This window comes from Chroicocephalus ridibundus, chromosome 1, assembly GCF_963924245.1.
Source record: "Chroicocephalus ridibundus chromosome 1, bChrRid1.1, whole genome shotgun sequence".
Taxonomy (NCBI): Eukaryota; Metazoa; Chordata; class Aves; order Charadriiformes; family Laridae; genus Chroicocephalus; species Chroicocephalus ridibundus.
In genome coordinates this window covers 64,721,988-64,743,929 of record NC_086284.1, presented here as the reverse complement: position 1 = coordinate 64,743,929, position 21,942 = coordinate 64,721,988, and the positions used below count along the sequence as shown (strand labels likewise).

The 21,942-nt window shown below is 40.3% G+C and overlaps 1 protein-coding gene across 1 annotated transcript in view; it reads left to right on the top strand.

Moving 5' to 3' along the window:
• Positions 1 to 21,942, top strand: part of EFNB2 (ephrin B2) — a 46,448-nt gene that overhangs the window by 11,001 nt on the left and 13,505 nt on the right. The window contains exon 2 of the mRNA XM_063337388.1: positions 11,588 to 11,871. Coding sequence (XP_063193458.1) covers positions 11,588 to 11,871 — 284 coding nt within the window. The remainder of the gene's footprint in view (positions 1 to 11,587; positions 11,872 to 21,942) is intronic.

The window sequence follows — 21,942 nt, the reverse complement described above, 5'->3', positions numbered from 1 at the left end:
TTCTGTGGATGGGTGTGTGACAGCCAAGGCGAGCAAGACGACATTCTGCTCCTAGGGCCTGACTCAGGAAACTGTCCTCATTCAAAAAAGCTCATGTTAGGCATGTGCTGAATGCTGAATGTTTTTGCTGAAGCGGGACGAATTTAAGCATGAGCTATCTTGAACCAAGGCCAGAGTGAAAAGGTTTTTTGAGGTTGGACAAATACAGATCTCTCTGGAGCTTCATTAATTTTTTTTTATTTTTTTATTTATATCAGAAAATGATGTCAGAAGCTATGGTTCTGTCTGCACTTGTAACGAGTCTTAATTTTTGCGTAGCTTGCCAATAGTCAGTGGGTTAAAATGGAGTGGCTGGAGCTCCCGCTGTCACCAGCTGTCTGCGGAACCCCTCTGGTGGACTCTTCCACCCAGGGCAGGGGTGTCTGATCCAGTGATGAATGCACTTCTGGACCTTTACAGGAATTTTTAAACTACTCCAGAGTCAGTTTAGCTTAATGTGAGAGTCTCAGACCTGCAGAGGCCAAGAAGAGGGTAGGCCAAAAAGAGGGCCAGAAGCTGGTTGTTGGTAGGTCAGGTATGACTACTGCCTTGGAGGTGGCCGTGGCCGCCCGGTTTTATTCTGCTTCTGAAAGTCAGTCAAACTTCGGAAAAGTTTGTATTTAATGTAAGAACGTAGGATCTCCATGCTTGTGAGTGGCTGAGTGTTGGCTTTAATGTGAGATTGTAGATCTCCCATTTGGATTTTTGCTCAAGGTCATTTTCTCCCATCTGAAATAATATAAAGAGAAAAAGGATGCGGTATAGGACTGATAGAAAGTTGTAACTGGGTTCTGAAAATCTTTGCATAACAATGATTTGCCAAAATAGGTTTGGTTTGTCATACAATGCTGTTATTGATTTGGCATAACTATTCCTGAACGTTGTGAGTTAACAACTTGTTCTACTTCCAGTGTTTACTTATGCAGGCAAATGGTATGCAATAATATATTTTCTATCAACTGCAAAGCAGCTGAAAGTTTTTCTTTGAATGTGAGATATGATCGCTGATTATTAATGTCTCATCAAGTAACAAGACAGTCCCCGCCCTCTTTTATAGACTTTGCTTGGAGCATGTCTTGGAACAAGACTGTACAGGTGCGAACAAATTATATTTAAGAGAAGGAAGACTGCAAACTTTGGTTGGTATTCTTGTGTTGTGGCTGACATAAGATTTGTTTCTGTAATAGGAACAGTGGAGAAGAGCACAGAATAGCACCGCAATAGAACAATCTGGTTTTATTGTTTCTTTCTTGTGATTTACAGTGCCCTTTTTGAAAAGTAGTTCTTTGGCAAATGCCAGCTGCTCTCTGTTAGCTTTCTAAAAGCAAAGAGACTTTAGTGACTTGTGTTAAGAAGCACACATGGTTTGGTTTGCCTTTCCGTTCCATGCTAACTACTGCTCTGCATCTTTTCAACAAAGCGCCATCTTTCTTGGGTTTGGCACACCCTGCCTCTGTGAGCACAAGTCAAGTAGAGCAGTGGTTTTGTGTTACGCTGAATTCATGGCACAGATTTTTTTTATTTTTCTCTCCCTCCCCCCCCCCCCCAAATCCAAACCATATAAATACCTGATTATCTTTGCCGCGAGAGAAAAGAACTACTTTAATATTCCCAGTAGCATATTTTGAACAACAATTCTTTAATTAAAACAACATTGGTCTCTTCCTGTATTTCGTGGCTAGCAAATGAGAGAAAACACCAGTGTTAATATCAAAGGGAGTCAGTTTTCATTACAGTAATGGTTCAATTGTGCAATGCTGTAGGCAGTGAAATTTAATATTATTGTGACTTGTATTGTAATTGTAGGATGACAGAGGAAAATGGATTAAGTTTAAATATAAGTGTACACAGCAGCACATGGACTTTGTCAAATGGAAGCTGAGGGTTGGGGCAGGACGGGTCCCCCTCTGGCTCTGTCATAATGAATTAGTATTTTGTAAATAACTGGCCACTAGACTATAGATTTATTACCTTTTGTAGATATATGTGGACACACAGAGACATGCATGGATTCTGTACCGACTGTAATTGCAGCGTGGAGTTGCAGAACGGGTTTGTGCCTGTAGGCTTGCAGGGTATTTGAATGTCTAGGCTTCTTGTCTTCACCTTTCATGAAAATATTCTTGCCTGCCAGTTTGTGAAGTTTCTTCTGAAGGATACACCCATCCTTTCAGTTAGGCATTGCTAACACATGAATGGCCTCAGACTGGAAAGCCCTTTGTCATTCTTTTCTTCCTGATGAATAAAACCAAATTCAAGTTGCAGATGATCTTTGCTTTAGAAAATTTGTGCTACAGACAACTACTGTTAACGAGCAATATCCCCTTTTTTCCCAGTTGCCCATATACATGCAGATTAAAATGGAAAATGGTAATTTAAACCATCCATTACTGATCTCTTCCGTGGAAGATTAGGGACAATGAAAGCTAGATGTTCCATTTGTTTGCAGTGTAGCCAAGTGGAAGATGTCCCCAAAGCAGTGCCTGATAGTCTACTAGTGTGCAAACACGATGCCCTGTCGTTCTACTCCATATCTTCACCGTGTTTCTCAGACGTGTATGTTCATGTTGAAACCTGTTCTAATGTTAAAGTGCAAAAGGGGGCAGTAAAGTGCTATCCAAAAAATGTTTATTTTTTAAGGGTATTTTTTGTGGCAAAAGTTGCATTTCTCAATAGGCTTATAATCTCTCGTATTTAAAATAATGATCACATGATTATCTTCTGTTTGAAAGGCTTACAAATGTCGCCAAAGCGTATCGTTAAGCATTGTGGGAACAATGTTTGCTCTGTGTATTTCCATGTTCTGTCCTTTAACCCCGTCCTGAAACATGCTACATATTTGGAAGGAATCGAAGGCAGGAAGCTTTCCTCAGATATATTTAGGACATAGCTATACGAAGCACTTCTGAAAGAATTCCAACTTTGCTAATCATGTCTGGTTCTCATGTTGTGCATTACCAGCACTGCGTTTCTGGAAAAACAAAATGAAAAGAAAGCTGAGGCTAGGGGTTTCTGCTTGAAGTACTAAAGCGTGTAGTGGTGGCATGGGTCAAGAGTTGGGCTCTCATCCAGACCCGCATGCATCATTTGTCAAGAGGTAACTAGAAAGAGCAACTAATTACAATGCACCTAGTGAGTGTTTTCTCTTTCTGAAATTCCTTGGAATAAGCCGTTTATTCAGATTGGCTACCTCTCTCCACTGCAGCCACTTGCAGTTTTTAAACTCTACGTAGAAAGCATGTTTCTGCTGAAATGCAATAAAAAGGAGAGTGTGCCTGTGTGTGTTTCCATGCTTGTGCATGAGAGACAGTGAGCAAGCAATGATTTGAGGAGTTTGCTGTTTGGTGAAGCTGAGTAAGTCCAGCGCTGTTGTGAGGGTTCATATTTCTGTAAATGCTGATGAAATGTTAATATAATACACTTTAAAATAGAACATTGGTCATATCCATCCTTTTTTTTTTTCTTTTTTTTTCCCTTAGTTAGGAGGCTGTCCTGAAGCACATTAGCGGTTCTTTTGTGGTAACCAGAATTGATTTTGTAAATGGATCAGAATTCTCTAGTGCTCTAAGTACTTTTAGCAGAGCAGTAATTGCTTTCTGCACAATAATACAAAAAGTTAATTGCTATTAATAGTGCTTTATGTGGAGGTCATGTATGAAAACTGAATATAAAATCTATATTTTAAAAAAAATTTCCTTTGTCAACCTTGGTAAAAAATCGAATCGTACATCTTTTCAGCATTTCAAGCCTTACTCGTGTAGTAAGTGTTCTAAGCCAGGCTGCATGTTCTTGTGCAAAAAGCCCAGCTCTCGTTTCCCGTTGTAGAGAAAAAACCTAACAGATAGGTGTTTGCTCTCAGAGGGTTTTTTAGGGCAGAGGAAAACGTGCTTCCCTTTTATGGGAGGAAAACCGCGCATCCACTTTCACACCCTGGATTTACCTTGGGGACGGAGAGGTAGAAAGAAGCACAAGTTGGTCTGAAGATTTTCGTTTTCTAAGTGAGTTTTTTGCCTTGCTCTGCGAACGAGAGCCAAGCAGCGAGGGAAAGGGCAGCTTTCCAGCCAAACGACACCATCTCTTGCAGGCGGAGATGGCGTCCAGTTGAAACAGATACGCTGTCTTACAGCAAAACCCTTCTGGCAGCTGTGCACCAGAGGGGGGACACTGCAGGCTGGACACTGCCTCTGCTCGGGGTGGGGTGGGCTGGGGAGAGGGACCTCCCGGCGCCCCCGAGTCCACGGTCACCTCGAGATGTCACGATCCCCTGGACAGGAATCGCAAAGTCATCTGCCTCTGCCCGAGCCCAGGATTGGGGTAGTTCCGAAATAAGAGCTTGCGGCACCTCCTTTAGCTTATTTACTTTTTCTACGGAATGAGATCACATCCATAACCTCGTACATCACAGCTTTTAAGGAACCAGATTTTCTCTTAGAGGGAGTCTCTCCACTCAGATGTGTTTGGTGCCGGGTTGCAGGTGACCTTCCGTATACGTGAAGGGTGAAAGGGATACGGTGTCTTAGCTGCAGATCTTGTGCTCTCAAGTGCAAGGCACCTTTAGACTTGGGACCGTCCTAAGCTGAACGGAGCGAAAAAGTGAGCGTCTGTTCTCTGTGCAACAGCAATAGTCACAGGAGTTATTTGGGGAAGGAAACTCATGACACATCTTTCTAGGAGACAAGTCAGGGCATTTTCTGCCCTGCGTTGAAGAGGGGTGGTGTCTGTGAGTGTCTCTCTATGCAGTGGAAGCTCTGTGCCTTTAAGACTGTGACATGGTGGTACAATTTGACCGTCAAATCCTGCAGGTCTGTGCAAAAAAACGTTTTCTTTGGGGAGAAGTGTATGCACTCTCAGCCCATCCTTATTTTACGCCTATTAGAAATCCTTTCTTGTATTTTAAATGCTTTCCTCTAGTATTTTGCAAAAGGTAACACGATGAATTGCTAAATGAAACAGCTGAAGTTTCATAAATGCTCCTCGTTCCCTGTGTACTTAACATTTTGAGAAAACATCATAATGCTGCAGAATCACTCTTGCATAGGTTATTAAGATTTCAGTTGTAAACGTATTGCATTCTTTTGCCCTGCTGAAGTCAAGGGAAGTTTTGCAACTGATTTCAATAAGAATATGTCCAGCAAAAGGCATCAAGAGTGGCGTCCATTTGCATGGCTTCTTGTGACACACAAAATGGTGGCCCCACTGCCATTTTGTATCCAAGATGGTCATTAAAACCAAATAAACCCTTGACCATTCCCTTTTTCAGGGCAGTGCAAGCATTTCCCCCTGGCTAGTCTGAAAGAAGATGGGCTCCTTTGGAGGTGAGGAAGGGGGAGGACAAGGGGGTCCCAGAAACCCCAGGATGGAGATTTAGCTACAGTTCCAGGGGACTTTTTCAAAGCATTTATGGGCTCGCTGCAGGCTTAATTGCAGGACAGCTCGAGCCCCCAAAAGAGGTTCTTCCTTCCGATGGAAGTGAGAAATACAGGAGCTGCAGCTTTAGAAACTTGTGCTACACTGTTTTGTAATCTGGCTTTGTATAATGTGGTACTTACCATTAAAGATCTTAAGGGATGAGCGTGAATATATTTGTTTATTTATTTGTTTGAATTCCATTTAGTTTCTAGCCTGCAAGTCCTATTAATGCAAGTAACCATTGCTTACATGAGTAGTTTCATTAACTGCATGGAAAAATGTTACATATAAATAAACGTCAGCAGATTAAACTTCTTAAATTTTATTTAAATTCACAAACATACCTATTTAGCATGTTCTGTAAAACTGTGTTATAGTATTAAAATAATGTAATAACACTGCACTGGCAAAGAACAGTAGCTTCCAAAACTCACTTAAAAGAATTTTAATAATATGAAATGCTGTACTTTTGTTTTCAAAGTTTCATTTGCCAGTCTGTGTATAAAGCCAGTCTGTCGTCTTGCTGTGTCAAATTATGGTAATTTTTCTTGCAGAGATTTCATGTAAGAGTAGTGCATTTCTTTTTAACCAAATTCCATACCCATTTTGAGACAGAGACTCCACATTAATCTTTTTTGATGAAGCTTGTTTTTCTGTCTGTTCCACAGCATTTACTGATCCTCTTCTCATTGAATTCACGTTCACTTAATCCATTTAAAATGGAGTGAGATCAGTCCTATAAAATCACTGCTTCTGCAAAAAAGCATTTCAGGTTTACAGCTGGGTGTATACTTTATATCCACATGGCATATCTCTGTATATGATGTTGAATGTGACAGAGACTAGTGTGAAAGCTCTGTACGGAGCAAAGGACTCTTACAGAGAGCTCTGGCCTATGTTTTCGAATTTTACTCAGTTCAAAGACTTTGGGAGTCAGTAAACTGGTTTTCATTTCATTCAGCAGGCTGTGATTTGCCCACTGCTACTTCATTGAAATCACTAGGACTTTTTCCTGGAACTTTTATTTGCTTTGCATCAATCTGGTTGGACTTTTGGCTTGCTTACATATTTCTCCTGTGGACAAAATGATATTCAAAATATGAATGTTGTTATTTTCTCAAGCCAGATGATTAATACACGTACTATTTAATAACCAGTCTTTTTAAACAGTAAGGGCTTGTAGGTCGAATGCTGTTCTGTATTCTGTTTCAGTTTGCACTTGTACAAGTAACGGACTAGCATACTGTGTTATTAGTATTCATGACTTTTCCTTAATAAAACTTTTCAATGAATAACTTTACAGTCAGGCTGGTAGTTAAACTTCATAAAGTTAAGTGGGTAGGATTCCCCAACAGAAGGTTTCAGGCTGCATTTTAAGAAGCATCCTTATTGTTTGCATTTTTCGGCGTATTTTTGTTACATTAATTTAAAGCTAACTGCCTACACCAATTAGTTCAGGTAAGGTATTAAAGCACAGAAATTTGGCACCGTTTCCCCAGTTAAATATAGAAGACTCTCAACAAGCACTAATACACTTTCTAAAATTGCATTTATTTTATAATTACTAGGGTATAGTTAAAGCTAAGTGTGCATATATATATTTGTAGTATGTACGTACATATATAGTTTTGCAAGTTGGAAAAAGCATGAGGACACAATTTTTACATCAGTCAGTATTGATCAACTAAATCTCTTTAAGAATTTATTTACAGTTTCAGAAACGTATGTGTAGTTAGGAGTAATAGAATATTCTCAGTGAAAAAGAGCGCTGACGGACAAAGCTGTAATTTTTTTGAGAATTTACTATTATGAAATTAGGTAGTTTTGAATGGTTATCGTTAAGGAATACTCCATTATAATTTAAAATGGTTGAATGTGCCAAGTTTCTCTAAACAAGAAGTAGATTATTAAGAAATTAGTTGGAAACTGTGTATAATATAGATTTTATTTTTTATTTAACTTGTCTAGGACTTTGAGCAGTAAGGGTATATTAGTGCTAGGAACTGCTCAGCCTTAAAATAAGCGTGGTACAGAAAATTAGTGCAGTAGGGAACAGAGTCCTGTGTTCCTATTTTCTGTTCTTGTGTCATGTGAATTTTTGGTCTGATACGATACTTATTTTTAACAAGGTTTGGGAACTCTGCGTGTTGCTGTTATTTGATAAGCTGCATGACTAGTTGGACGTGTGGGAGGGATTCACATCCCTGGGCTTTGCACAGATGTCAGATGTCGCCCACAATACACCAATTTTGGGCTGACAGTAAAAATGCCCTCTGTATCCAAAAGTGCACAAATTTCATCGTACGGCTTTTACTGTACTTAATATACTCTTCTGTGCTTTCTCACAGTAAGCACCACGAGGATTATTAATTGCAAGCAAGATTCTTCAAATGCACTAGTCTCATTATATCTGACTGATGGCAGAAATGAGTCGTGGAACTCGTTAAGCTTTTCTCCTAAATTTCTGCTGGGGTACAGGGGCCTATACTGATATGTAGGTTTCCCAGTAAAGAACATTCAGAGCTGAAAAGCGGAAATTAGGAAGTTAGCTTTTTATGGAAAGCAATGGTTCCAGTGCTGTCGCTATCCTGACTCCTCAAACAGCGTGTCAGTGTCCCAAGCAACCATTGCAGTAACGCAGCCTCCTCCGTATCAGCCACAGGATTCTGAAAACCTCTTGCTCCGTCTTTATTATATTTTTGTTTGGGGGGCGAGGAAGGGAGGTTTTTTAATTAGTTGAAGGCACATTCTGATCAGATTTTTTTAAAGCCTGTTCATTAACTTCATTTTTACAGATGCCACCGTGCAAATGTTTTGTTAAGTGTTGGTGCTCCTCCAGAATGCTTAAGGCTACATCAGCACTTGCAGAAATAAAGATTCAGGAATAATCCTGAAGTTTTTGTTAACCTCTACCAAGGCAAAATGTACATCGTAATTTTTAGTTTTTTTTTTCCCCAGGTATAATGTTTTCAAAAATAGGATCATAAAACAGTAGTCTTAATCCTCCTGACATTTAATCAATAGCTTCAGAAAATGCTTAGTACACAGCAAATGATTTATTTAAAGTCCTTATGAAAATACAGTAGCAAAAATGTTACACAAATGCAGGGATAATAATCATGCCTACTACTAATCGGCCACTGTAAATTTTGTGGTTGAACTGAAATGCATGAGGTGAATTCCCTTCGTCCATACTTTCTTTATTGTTGAAAGAAAATAAGGAAAGCAAATTGGAAAAACATCTTTCTCGCAAAGGTCATGATCGAAACTGCAAACGGTGGAAAAAATTTCCATACAATCAAGTTCTCAGATTAATCCTTTCATTTCCAGCCTTTTTTCTTTCCTAATCCCATCAGCGTTAGATCCTACAAGTTCAGAAACTCAAGTGGAAGGAGATTTACTGAGTTTAGTTCTCAAACTGTACAGACTTCAGAGCCATAGTGAGAATATTCCCCTGCCATAAAGTCTAACGAGTGCGTCAAGTGCGTCGCTTTAAAGCTCTTGTAAAATGTGTTTTAGCTGTCTGTTGGGGGTGGTTGTGTCCTCTACCTTTTATGAGGCAATTCCTGGCTACTTAACCAAGGCACACAAGCGTGCTTTCTCTCCGGTCGCTGTTTCCGAGGATTGCCTGGCACGCCGTCTCTCAGCCCATCCTGTTTGCGCTCAGGGTTTGCATGGAGAACATATACCGCCGCTGCTTCCTTACACACACGCATATATACGTACACACACAAAATCTAAAATTATAATCAGTGTTTCTTGTTTTTCAGGGCAGCTTTTAGGTCATATTATTGATAATGACAGACAGGTGCATGTTTCTAACCTTATGAATTTCATATTTATTATGCATGGGAATATAAATTGATGAATTCAAAAACAAAGATCAGAAATCTCATGTGTTTCTTATTACACATTCCTGTTACATGAAGAAGGATCACTAGCAAGAAGAAATATTTGCAGGGGTGGGATCCCACAGTGTGACCAGCCTTTGTCCTGGCATGCAGATGGGAATACAAGTAATTTTTATCTTTGTGGTACAACACTGCTGCACAGGAGCAAAGTTAAATGGGGCTGTGGTCAGACAAGGTGGTAAAGTCAGTCGCAGGTGGCGGAGGTTAGCTCAGAAACTCTGTCCCTTTGCCTTTGCCTGGTCGGAGTCGATCCCAGAGGAGAGCCTGAGTCAGGATCCGTGCTGCTCCCTCGGGAACGTTTGCTGGCTGGGGTCTTCCTCCCACCATTTCCTCGTGGCCCTTGCAGAGCTGGCCTCTCCCTCCGTCCTCCCTCACCAGGCCGGTCACTCCGAAGAGAATGCATTTCCACCTTTCCATTTGTTTCACCATTTCGGCTTTCGGGAGGTGGTAGTCACTGCATTCCTTTGGCATGTCCGAAAACTGGAGGAGGAGGTGCAGCTTCGCCCTGTCTCCAGTGCTTCTCAGTTTGAACAGCCATGGCCAAGCCTAGTTTCTGCAGTCTGGAAATTACACTGCATGACACAAAAGAGCGCAGTGATTTATACATCAACAGTCGCTTTTCTTGCCATAACATTTCATTGTTCTTTTTCCCTAAATCTGTAATTACATGTCTTTGTCCTGCTATGTGCTGCTTCACAACAAATAAAATTCTTGCACAGGCTTTGTGAGTGAAAATAATCCCGTTCAATTAGCACAGATCGTAAACTTGCATTGTGTGGGAGCAAGCGGTTATAAACGATGGATTCGAAATTTGGGGCGTTGCGTCATCCTTTTCTCTAAGCTAGTAAGTTCTGCCCCAATACTGCTGTGTGCTGGTGGGCTCCTTCAGCCAAGCCAGAGGCTGGAGGTCACCGACGCCTACAGCTTTGTTCTACTTGGGCCTTAATACTCTAATTTAGTTTCCAAGAAGGCTGCCTGTAAATAAGCTGGATTTACTATGTGTGCTATTTAAATGCTAGCACTTGGAGAACGGTGTTCATTAGGCGGCAATTGTTTCAGTCGTTTTTTCAGGCCGATTCTCCATTAAGGAAGATATTTGGAAAAGGCTGGCAGGCAGGAGAAAGAGGAAGGAAAGTCAGGCTTTTAGGTCTGTGCATTCGAGGACGTCATGTCATTGGCTGTCGTTCTAAACCACACACTTCTTGGCCTTAATTGGGACCAACATATCTTATGGAGAAAAACAAGAAACAGACCTGCTGTGGCTTTTGTCCTTGTGAGAACAAGGCTCCTCATTTTGTGGACGAATCAATAGTATAAGTAATTATTTATATTTTTCTTTGGTGAAGAAATGGTGAAGTTTGCCTATTAGTTAATACAAGTAGGAAAGATACAATATCGAGTCTAACCCCAAGCGCTGGCTCACGGCCGGTTTGTGCACGAAGCCTTCACCTCTGCTAAGGCAGAAAGCACATCCGTGCTTCACTTGTAGCACAAGAAAGGAAAAAAGAGCTAAAGTAATGACAGTCATGGTGGAGTTTATGAGGAGAAGAAATCGTTGTAGTGTAGCGGTCACACCGTCTTGGAAAAGTGTTTTATCAGAAGCATGCGTGGTCCTTGGGTCAGGTAGATGTCCGTCCACCCCAGGTCTGTAAGTGTGATCCTGGTGAGTGACTGATGCTCCTTTGTGTTATACTGGTAACATCGATCAGAATCCTAGTGTGTTGTTAACTCTTTAAGATGTTTCCTTTCCCACGTAGCTGCTCAGAGGGGTTTGAAAGATTATTCTTGTCATTCTCCCATGTCCAAAATTAGCAAAATATGTGCAAGAATAGTAGAAATGTTACAAAAGCGGAAAAACCAGGATTGTAGCCCATCAGACGTTGTACTAGCTGTTGTAAGTGGCCAAATGTGGAAGAAACAACAGTGCCTGCCAGAGACGTAAAACCTACTAGAGTTCCCAAAACTGGGATAAGGACTATAAAACGCAATCCATCTGTAATTTCCAAGTTCTAAGTAAACATTTTGTTGATACTAAATTGAGTCAGGCCCAAGCTATTAAGATCTGGTTTGCTCAGTCTGTCATTTTGGTTTTGGAAATTGTGTGTTTGTTCCTTTCTGTCCACTGCAATTGCTACTTTTCTGGATGAGATTTTACAAAGTGTCTCACATTTTCCCTTTTTTTTCTCTCCTTTTTTTTTTTTCTCCCCTCCTTATTGTTTCTGTTTTAGATTCCTTCCTGGACAAGGGTTGGTACTATATCCACAGATAGGAGACAAACTGGATATTATATGCCCAAAGGTGGACTCTAAAACTGTTGGCCAGTATGAATATTATAAGGTCTACATGGTTGATAAAGACCAAGCAGACAGCTGTGCTATTAAAAAGGACAATACACCTCTCCTCAACTGTGCCAAGCCAGATCAAGATGTTAAGTTTACCATCAAGTTTCAAGAGTTCAGTCCTAATCTCTGGGGCCTGGAATTTCAGAAGAACAAAGATTATTACGTCATATGTAAGTTCAAAATATCAATTTTTCATTCTTTTAAATATGATTGTTCATTCTTTTGTATGTTGTCTTGTACATTACAAGCAAACGAAGAAAAATGCGAATGGGTTTGTATTTTTTCCCTGAAAATATTCTCTTGCTAGCACATTTTAAACATTATTCCTGACCGCTCTGGTGCCTCTATCTCTTTTTTCCTTGGTTTGTGTAAACCAGATTAGATTGTACTTCTGTGCCTGTAAAGGGCTTCTCCTTTTGTGCACAATATCGTGTCCTGTGTTCACATTAAAGGTTGTGTGCAGCTAAACCGTGATGTGTTTCCTGCTCACAGCTCTGGTGATGTGCCACGCTATTGGCCTTGCCCGTGGGTGCCCTTATGCCACGAGTAAGAGTAAGGTGGCCCAGCCATTCTGAGCTGAGGCATCCTATGTGAAATGGCTGGCCATTGCTCCAAGTAGTGCAGGGATTATTGCAGTGACCTTTTGGCCATTTTGGTGCCAACTTTGACAGTGTAATTTCCCCACAAGGGTTACTGGTGGGGCTCTAGTTGAGCATGCATAGCTGCAATACACACCTACTCTGTCCATACGTTAGCTAGGAGGGTTCTTGGGCAAACCCTAGACTAGCATGATCTTGAGTTTCCTCCTTTTTTGTGGTCCTGGACTTGTAAAAAGAATGTGCATGACACAGGCCTGTGTCCAACAATATAAACTTTGTGTGAGTTTTAGTCTGATAAGGGACTTATGGCTGAAAGCAAGTCTGGAGGTAACCGCTGTGTTTAGTGATTCAAATTACTTATGATGTGTAAAGTTAATGATGTGAATCAGGAGTTAACATAAGCTGAGACCTCGGCAGTACAACAGCAATTTTCATTAGCTTAGGTTTTGTCATTGTAGTACTACGGCCTGTGGATCTCATTTAGCCCCATGGGGACTTTTGATGTCTTGAGCAAGGATCACCAGTTAGTAGGAGATGGACAAATTCTGTGCTTTGGCTTTCCTGCAGTCACAATGAAGTTAGATACTGGTGTTTCTTACTTCTGCCACCTCCTTGAAAACTGAAGGGCTGATAACTATTTCATATAACGTCTGGCACTGAATGTTTCGTCATTTCTTAGTTAAAAATATTTGTAATTTTACAAGTGCTCTGAGCAAGTACTTTTAAAATGGAAATGCATTTAATATGAATTAATGCTCACTTCCCAGATATATCCATAATGGTACACACTGTGTACAAACCAGGTTGTATGTCACAGAAACTAAGAAAGAATTCACTGTATTAAATATTAAATGTAGAAATTAGTAAATAGCAGTTGTGGGGATATAAAACACCATTTTTTTGTTTTTAAGGTTTGACAAAATGATCACTTAATTTAGGTGCTTTCTCTGTTTAGTCAGGGGGTATACAAAAACCTGATCCCACTTAGACAGCATTAACTTTGACTAACTTCCTGCTGAAATCCAGTGAGATTTACCAGGGTAAAAGCTGGAAGATCAGATGTTGAGAGATAGTTGTCAGTGACTCCAGTGAAAATGTGCAGCATAAAAATGACCATGCTCAAATAGTTGGCTTTAATGATGAAATATGTTCAGTATTTAGTGCTGCTTTTAAAAACATCCACAGCGGACTAGCGGTAGTGGAACAAATGGCACTGTTACAATTATTACCTGAAAATTATGGGCACAAATGGAGTTTTCTGATACCCTGTCAGTTCTGTCATATCTGTGTCATGGATTTACCTAGAGAATTATTAAATATGTCTCATTTTCATTAGGTTTGTATAATTATTTCATTATAGCAATAAGACATAATAGACGTTGCATTTCCTGGAAGATTACAGTACAGTTTGGTTGAAAGAACTTGCTCAGCTTTCAGCCTAATGCCTCAAAAAAATCACACTGGCCTTGCAGTAATACTGGAGAGCCTTAGGATATTACTTTCCCTGCTCATTCTGGCATAAACAAATGGCTAATTTATCACTATATTGCTAGCATACTAACCGAGCTGCAGCAGGGGTACCCATACATTTTAATAGATCAGACAAAAAGAAACCAAAAACCACCCTGAAAACCCAGTCATCCTGAAGCTAAAACTCTCGCTTTTCTATCATTCAGGGAGAAAACAATGAACTCAGTGATGTCGGTCTCAGAAACACTAAGAGGGGGTAGAAAACTAGGCCAGGGCTCAGCTAGGACACCATTTTACGGAGATACTGGAGCTAGATAGGATTTTAACAGTTTGTGCTCAAAAGCTCATGACCTGACACAGCCTTGTCAGATATAAGTTCTGGTAGTCAAAATGTTTACTGTCATTTTTATAAGTAATATAATACGTCTTAATCATGTACGCAAATCAGGCCATAAATAGTTTGCATACATCCCTGTTCCCTGACCTGTAATTTGACTGGTGTGCTCAGGCCTGAAAGGGGAACGCACTGGGTCTCCCACTGACTCCGATACTGCTCCCTTCCTTTCTTTCTCTTTCTCTCTTTCTCTCTTTCTTTCTTTCTTTCTTTCTTTCTTTCTTTCTTTCTTTCTTTCTTTCTTTCTTTCTTTCTTTCTTTCTTTCTTCCTTTCTCTCTTTCTCTCTTTCTCTCTTTCTCTCTTTCTCTCTTTCTCTCTTTCTCTCTTTCTCTCTTTCTCTCTTTCTCTCTCTCTTTCTCTCTTTCTCTCTCTTTCTCTCTTTCTTTCTCTTTCTCTTTCTCTTTCTTTCTCTTTCTCTCTTCCTTTCTCTCTTCCTTTCTCTCTTTCTCTTTCTCTCTTTCTTTCTCTTTCTCTTTCTCTCTTTCTCTCTTTCTTTCTCCCTTTCTTTCTCCCTTTCTCTCTTTCTCCCTTTCTCTCTTTCTCTCTTTCTCCCTTTCTTTCTCCCTTTCTTCCTCCCTTTCTTCCTCCCTTCCTCCCTCCCTCCCTCCCTCCCTTCCTTCCTTCCTTCCTCCCTCCCTCCCTCCCTTCCTTCCTTCCTCCCTCCCTTCCTTCCTTCCTTCCTTCCTTCCTTCCTTCCTTCCTTCCTTCCTTCCTTCCTTCCTTCCTTCCTTCCTTCCTTCCTCCCTCCCTCCCTCCCTCCCTCCCTTCCTTCCTTCCTTCCTTCCTTCCTTCCTTCCTTCCTTCCTTCCTTCCTTCCTTCCTTCCTTTTCTTCCTTTCTTTTCTTCCTTCCTTCCTTTCTTCCTTCCTTTCCCCTCTCTCTCTCTTTCTCTCTCTTTCTCTCTCTCTCTCCCTCCCTCCCTCCCTTCCTTCTTCCCTCCCTGTTTATTTGGGAGTTTGGAGTTTTGTTTTGATTTGTTGTTTTGTTTTGTTTTGTTTTTTTTGGGGGGGAATGGGAGTCCTATGAAGTGAAGGCAGTGATGCGTTTTATGTGCCAGCTTTTGATTTTGAATTATTTTAAGATCTTGTATTTCCCTTGACTAAGGGGCATGAAACAAACCTGAGACAAGAGTTTTCTGAGCCCAGCATCTTTGCAGTGCTCGCTATGGCTGCGTCTGCAGCCTAATCTCACGCTGTTTATGCTGGCTGGCTGTTGTCATCCCTTTAAATGTTTTGTGCATTGTCATGTACCTTTATCGTCTTGCCATTATTTGAAAACACGGTTTGTTTTTCTAAGGCAATAGGATGTGGTTTGTGGAGCTGTATTAAACAGTAAAATCTCCATTCAGATTAGGGGGTTAGTAATTTTGGGATGTGGAGTTATGACACAGGATGAAGCAGCTTCCTGAACCCTCTGTACCTTTAGGGAAATGTGATTGTACAGGAATTTTTCAAGCCATAATTTTTATATCATCCAGATGTATTCATGATGGCTATAGCAGAAGGAGATCTTTTCTACTTACTACTTCCCTAGGTGTAAGCATATAAAAGATGAAACTTTTCTTATTCCACAATTCACAATTTTTTTAAAAAATAAAAATGTAGTTGAGTTTCTGATACCTCTTTTCACATTTAATGGTACTTTAATCCAAAAATAATTGAATCCATTTCTTGGCAAGATATTCCTCAGTATGAATATTGGGATCCAAAGAGTTAATTCTGTGAACAGCAGTACTTGGAAAGGTGATACTGAGTGGTATTGGAAAGTGAATAAATGATGTAACGGAGTGTCCTTGCTTTTCTCTTCTTTGCTATCATCAATTTTTCGTTCCCAGGAAAATAATAGATTCGTTTTCCTACAGCTACCTGATTTCTTTTAAGCAGAACTGGAGAAGGTCAAATGTACTTGAGATCTCAGAAGTATTAATGTTAGATTATCCTAAAATATGCGACCATTTAGCTAACATATCATAAGTCTCTAAGGAAATCCTTAATCATATGCATGAAGGAAGACACATCATGCCCAACAACATAAATACCTGTGTGAAGGGCAAAGTTAAGCAGAAGAAGGGTGTGCAGATTTGTAACTCTGATGTTTGCATTCAAGAGTCTTTTTATGTCTTTGCATGGTTAGGGAATGAAGTATAATTTTCTGCTGCTATGGATTGCTCCGAACAAGCAATGAGCATCTTCTCAATAGTAGGGGACTGATTGCAAGTACTTGGGTCATGGTGTAACTGCTTCAGTAGCTCTCAGATGCAGCGTTTCTTGTACGGGAGGGAGATGTGTTGGTGTAGTACAAGCATATCTAATACGTCAAAGTTGTTTACTTTTGCTGAACAGGAGTTGTCCTGAACCCTTCCCAACAAACTTGGCCTTTAGTCAGAGGGCATGGAGAGCACTGTGGTACCCTGGGTTCGCACCGAGGGAGCGCCCTGGGGAAGCCTGCGGGCAGCCACGCCGGGGGGAAGGGAGCAGTGCCTCTTGTCTTCCAGCCACCGTCACGCTCCTGAGGTAGTTTGGCCAAGCAAGCACATACTCTGCTCGCTTCATCTCTTCTTTTGCATAAGCAAAATGAAGATTATGGGCTGCCATCATCAGCATTAGAAAATAAGTCACCTGCAATGAAGCCTTCACCTGTTTGAAATTTGTAAAAGAGCGGCTTGAGGCTTGGGAAGGGGCTACAGAATGGTCCTAGAAAGGTTTCCTCTAAAATGCTTGCTCTGCCTGCAACCTCATTAACCAGGCTTGCCGAGCTAATGACGCTCATTGGCTTTGACATTGGCAAAATGGAATATGCAGCTTTCCTTACATGTTTTTTTTGTCAACTTTTTTCAAGTGACCCACTTACATAATTGGCCTCTGGCTTATATTAAAAAACATACATATATATTTGATCCCTGACTGATTTAAAGGTTTATACTGGCTAGTAGCACTACATTTTGGATAACTGCTTTAATAGTACTGTGGCTTTTAAAATCCAAACAGTCATTCTGAAACTTTAGCATTAGCTGGGTTTGAAAAAATCACAAGGCTTTTTATGTTTTCACTTTGTCATTCTGTTACAATTAAAGGGCAATAACTGTCTGAGGAAGAACATATTAAAGGACAATATAGATTGTGCCCTGAAATACGGCCCAGCTGGGAAGAATAAATCTCTTTGCGTGGCCAAATAGATTTACATTAAAATGTTATTTTCGTACTCTGACCAAACAGTTTAAGCGCTGGCTAATCTGTCTGGCTGGGCATTCTGACACCTCTCTGAGGCAGGTTTCAGTCCGCAGCCCCCTACAACCTCCCGAACACCCAGCGAGAGCCACCCGAAGGAAACAGTAGGTTTTCCTTTGTTTAGGCGTTAATTCCGAACTAGCCAAAACATCAGAATTTCAATTCCATTTCTTTTGCAACAAAGACGTTTTCCATGCTTTTTGTTAAAGACACTGTGGTGCAGGAATGTATTGTTATTTATTTTTTGGTGGTGGTGAGGTTAATGAAAGCGTATGTGATAATAGCCGCCACCACGATTCCAGTTGTACAAAGATCACTTTTTTTTTTTCTTTCCTTTCTCCTCCTCCTTCCTCGGAAAATTAGATAAATGATTTCTTCTTAGTGTAAAATGATATCCAGAGGTCAGTCTTTGACTTTGCTGAGAGTCTTTTAAGGGATATCTCGGCAATACCACTTAGCTCTTGTTGAATTAAATATAAATACAGCTCATACAAATAATATTATTGGAGAAAAAAATCAGTGGCTGTGCAGCTTCAGATTTCTGACTGAGTGTAAGACCTACAGGATTAATGGAGTCATGGTCCTTTGGGGTTTTGTCCCAGACCACACAGGTCTTGTAAGAGAATAAGGCTATTTTAGATTGATGGACTTTGTTCATATTCGGTGCCATTACCTAGGCAATACCGACCGTTTATCTCCTTTAAAGTAGACAGAGATAATTCAGCAGGAAATCTGTTATCATTTCTCTATTCCTAAGGGAAGGAAATGAAAGATAGGAATGCTCAGTTTGTTAATTGATGGCATCTTGTGAAAAAATACATTTATCCTCCCCGACACCCCCCAAGTATTGCAAATAGATATGAAATCAGATGAAAATGAAGAATGATTATTCAGACTGGAAGAAAGAATTATTCAGGAAATACTCATGAATTAAACAGGTTTTAAAATTTCATAGGAAGCTGTTTAATATTTTTAGTGAACATTTGTATTTCCCATTTTTTTTTAGTTCCTCATAAACAATTTATAAATACTGGAAAGACAGTACATTCACAAAGAAAGACACAATAGTGTCACTTAGAAGTCTTTGTAGTATAAATATCAACAATAAGGGACACTTGAAGAGCTTTGCAAAAAACAGCTGAAACACGGATCTTTTACAAGTTTTATGTGTTGTTAGATTTACGTATACATCCTTATTAGGACTACCTGAAGAAGAGGGTTGGGTTGAGTGTGTATTTTATACTTTATATGCAGGCTATGAGTAACTGTTTAAATCAAGGGGGTGTGTATTGGGGAGACATGCCACGCTATGAGGAAAGCATCTGTCTAAACTGAAACTTAGAAGCGCGCTAGCATACTGAAAGACGTTTAACTTGCATTTTGTACCTAAGTTTGGTGATTAGCATTTATCTCATCAAGTGGGATGATCAGTCTTTATTTCATGCAGTTGCTTGTATTATATCTGGTTACGTATTACAGTATTTTAAGTCCCAAAATAAAAGTCCAGGAACTGCATAGGCGTTTATGAAGACTTTAATGAAATTGATTTTAAATACTTGAAATTGTTTGCCTCATTAAAGTGTTTACATAGTTGGATTGGAGGGAAGTGTACATTTGTCTGAGAAGTGCATTAGCTAAAACACAGGGTTGAAATGGTTGAAAAACAGGGTTAAATGTCAGTTTGGACTTTCTTTCCTGACTTCAGTCAATCCTGGAAACTTTGGAGGAAGAATATTTCAGGATTTATTTCTGATAAATCAGGCTATAAAACTAAGCCCTAATGGGCAGTCTTCCAGTTGCTTTTTTTCAGTCGCAAGGAAATCATGCAAATATTTCTGTGAGTAAAAGCAGGATTAGGCTTAAGGTAGTCTTAGCAGTTCTTGGAGAAGAGTCCGTACTAAGCTGATAAGGCTGGTTTTAAGAAGCATGTTCGGATCTTTGTTAGCATGATTTATCTGTTTTCTGTTCAGTAGATGAAGACAGCAAAAATAACTAAACCCCAGCAGCAGACTTACCCTTATGTGCTCACTGAGCTGCTGTGAGAGAAACAGGAGTCTGAATCCAAATCCCGCCAGGGAAACTGAGACGGATTTGTTTTTCAAGTATTTCACCTTAGCACGTAAATGCATTAGACCACAACGGTGCAGTTGATTGCACAACACGGAATGGTTGAGTTTGGGCGGCACCTCTGGAGATGGTCTAGTCCCCTGCTCAAGCCCCTGCTCGATTAAGCTCAGCTGCAGCCAGTTGCCCAGGACTGTGTCCAGCTGGGCTTTGAATATCTGCAAGAATGGAGACCCCACAGCCTGCCTGGACAGCCTGTTCCAGTGCTCAGTCACCCTCAAATTCAAAAAGGTTTTCTGAGGTTTAAACAGAAACTCTGTATTCCAGTTTGTGTCCATTGCTTCTAGTCCTGTCACTAGGCACCACTGAGAAGAATCCAGCTCGTTCTTCTTTACCCCACGTCCCCCAGGTGTTCATACACATCGACAAGATCCCCCTAAACCTTCTCTTCCCAGGTCCTCGGCCACTACTTTTACACAGGTGCTCCAGTTCCTTAATCATCTCCATGGGTATTTACTGGATTTGCTCCTGTAAGTCCATGTGTGTCTTGCACTAGGGAGCCCACGACTGCACCCAGAACCCCAGCTGTGGCTTCACCAGAGCAGAGCAGAGGGGAAGGATCACCTCCCTCTGCCTGCTGGCAGTGCTCTGCCAAATGCAGCCCAGGAGGCTGTTGGCCACCTTTGCTGCAAGGGCACGTTTGCTGTGCTGGCTCATGGTCAACTTGTTAACCACCAGGACCCACAGTGCCGTTTCTGCAAAGCTGCTTTCCAGGTGTTTGGCCCCAGCCTGTGCTGAAACTTGATTCCACCTGCTGTCCAGAGGCTGCCACAGCAGATTTAGTAGCAGAATCAAGACATTAATTTAATAATTTGTGTTGCAAAATAATAATAAAAAAAACCCTAACAACTTAATAATGTTATACTATTAAAACAGTAGTGAAATAGTAAAAACTGTAAGAACGTCATTATTAAAAGTATTGGTTCTCTTGTCTAGTTAGGACTTTTCACAATTCCAGGCACTGGAGGATTAACATACCCATCCCATCAGAGTTTCTTAAAATGGATCAAGATGTGCCTATGTGATAATTTCCAAAGCAGCTAAACCCCTTAATTTCTTAGAGCAAGTATTTGAACTAGAGGTCCTGTAGCACCTTGGAAATCCGGATTGCTTTATTTCAGCAATGTTCCCTCATTAAGTTTTACTCCATGGGTGTTTTAAAGTTCCAAACACAAACTTAAGAATACTGCAATCAAAACAGTGTTTAACTTCTGATCATCTTTGCCAAGTGCACCGTCATCCAATAGTATCATAATTGATCTCAGTACTAAGGTGCCAAACTCTGTGTTGCTGAAGGATAGTTAGATGATGTAAATAGCTTTTTGTGTTTCGCAATAAAGCACACTTTTGTTGTGCTTGATGTAAAAGCAGGAGATGAAGGTATTCTTTTATTGAAGCAAACATGTGGAAAATTGCTCTAGATTGTTATAGTACAGAGCATCTCCCCTGAAAGGAATGAGGTTCATCTATAGGGCAAACTCTGACTGTGCCACTTTATTGGGTTTACTTCTGGACTCTGTGTGGTCAAAGCAAATAACGTCATGTCCATCTAAACTGTTATAACCATGAGACTGGCACATTTTCTCATCTATAGTGTTATATTCTAAACTGTCACTAGGCATTAACTCAGTCACTGGTGAAGCCCTACCACCTAGAGATGAACTCTGCCTCAAAATGATGTTTTCCACTTCAGTGCTACTCGTATAGCAATTACTGGGTCATTAATATCATTGCATGCAATTAGTGACAGTAGAATGAGCAAGAGGTTTGTTATTTATTTAATATGAACTTTCACTATAACCCTTTCTTATCCAAGTGCTACAGACAGAAACCAGAGAGATTTTCAAGGCAGATGCAACGTCCTTGAAGAGTAGTGTTGAGATTGTATGATACCGAAAATAGGTCCTCATTTAACGTTAAACCTGCTTTTGTTTCCAGTGAGGCCGCTTGTCATTAGCAACAATCAGTGTAACTTCAATGCTAACTAATTCTATTAGTTCTGTTCAGCTGAACTGTTAAGCAAAGCTTGCTGTGGTGGTGGGGAGATATTTCTCCCCATCCACGAGAGGCTTTTGCCAGTAGTGTGCTGGGAGAAAGGATGAGCTTACGTAAAATACTTGTTTGTGGTTGTTGAAGTTAACTAGCTAGTAATCTGTTTTAGATGCATACTTTCTGATATACGCTGAATACATCATAATTAGTGGGCTTACATCTGCCACAGTTACTTCAGCGCTCACAAATATATAATTTGTTTATGTAAACTAGAAGCAACCATGTGTGCAGTAGATCATTATCTGACAACATGTCTCAAAGTATGTGAAATATAGAACTGAAATACTTTTAGAAATGCTTAAATATAAGGAAAGACTTAAATTGTCATTCATAGTGATACACTATTGAGATGCTTTTATTTTTTATTTTTATGAT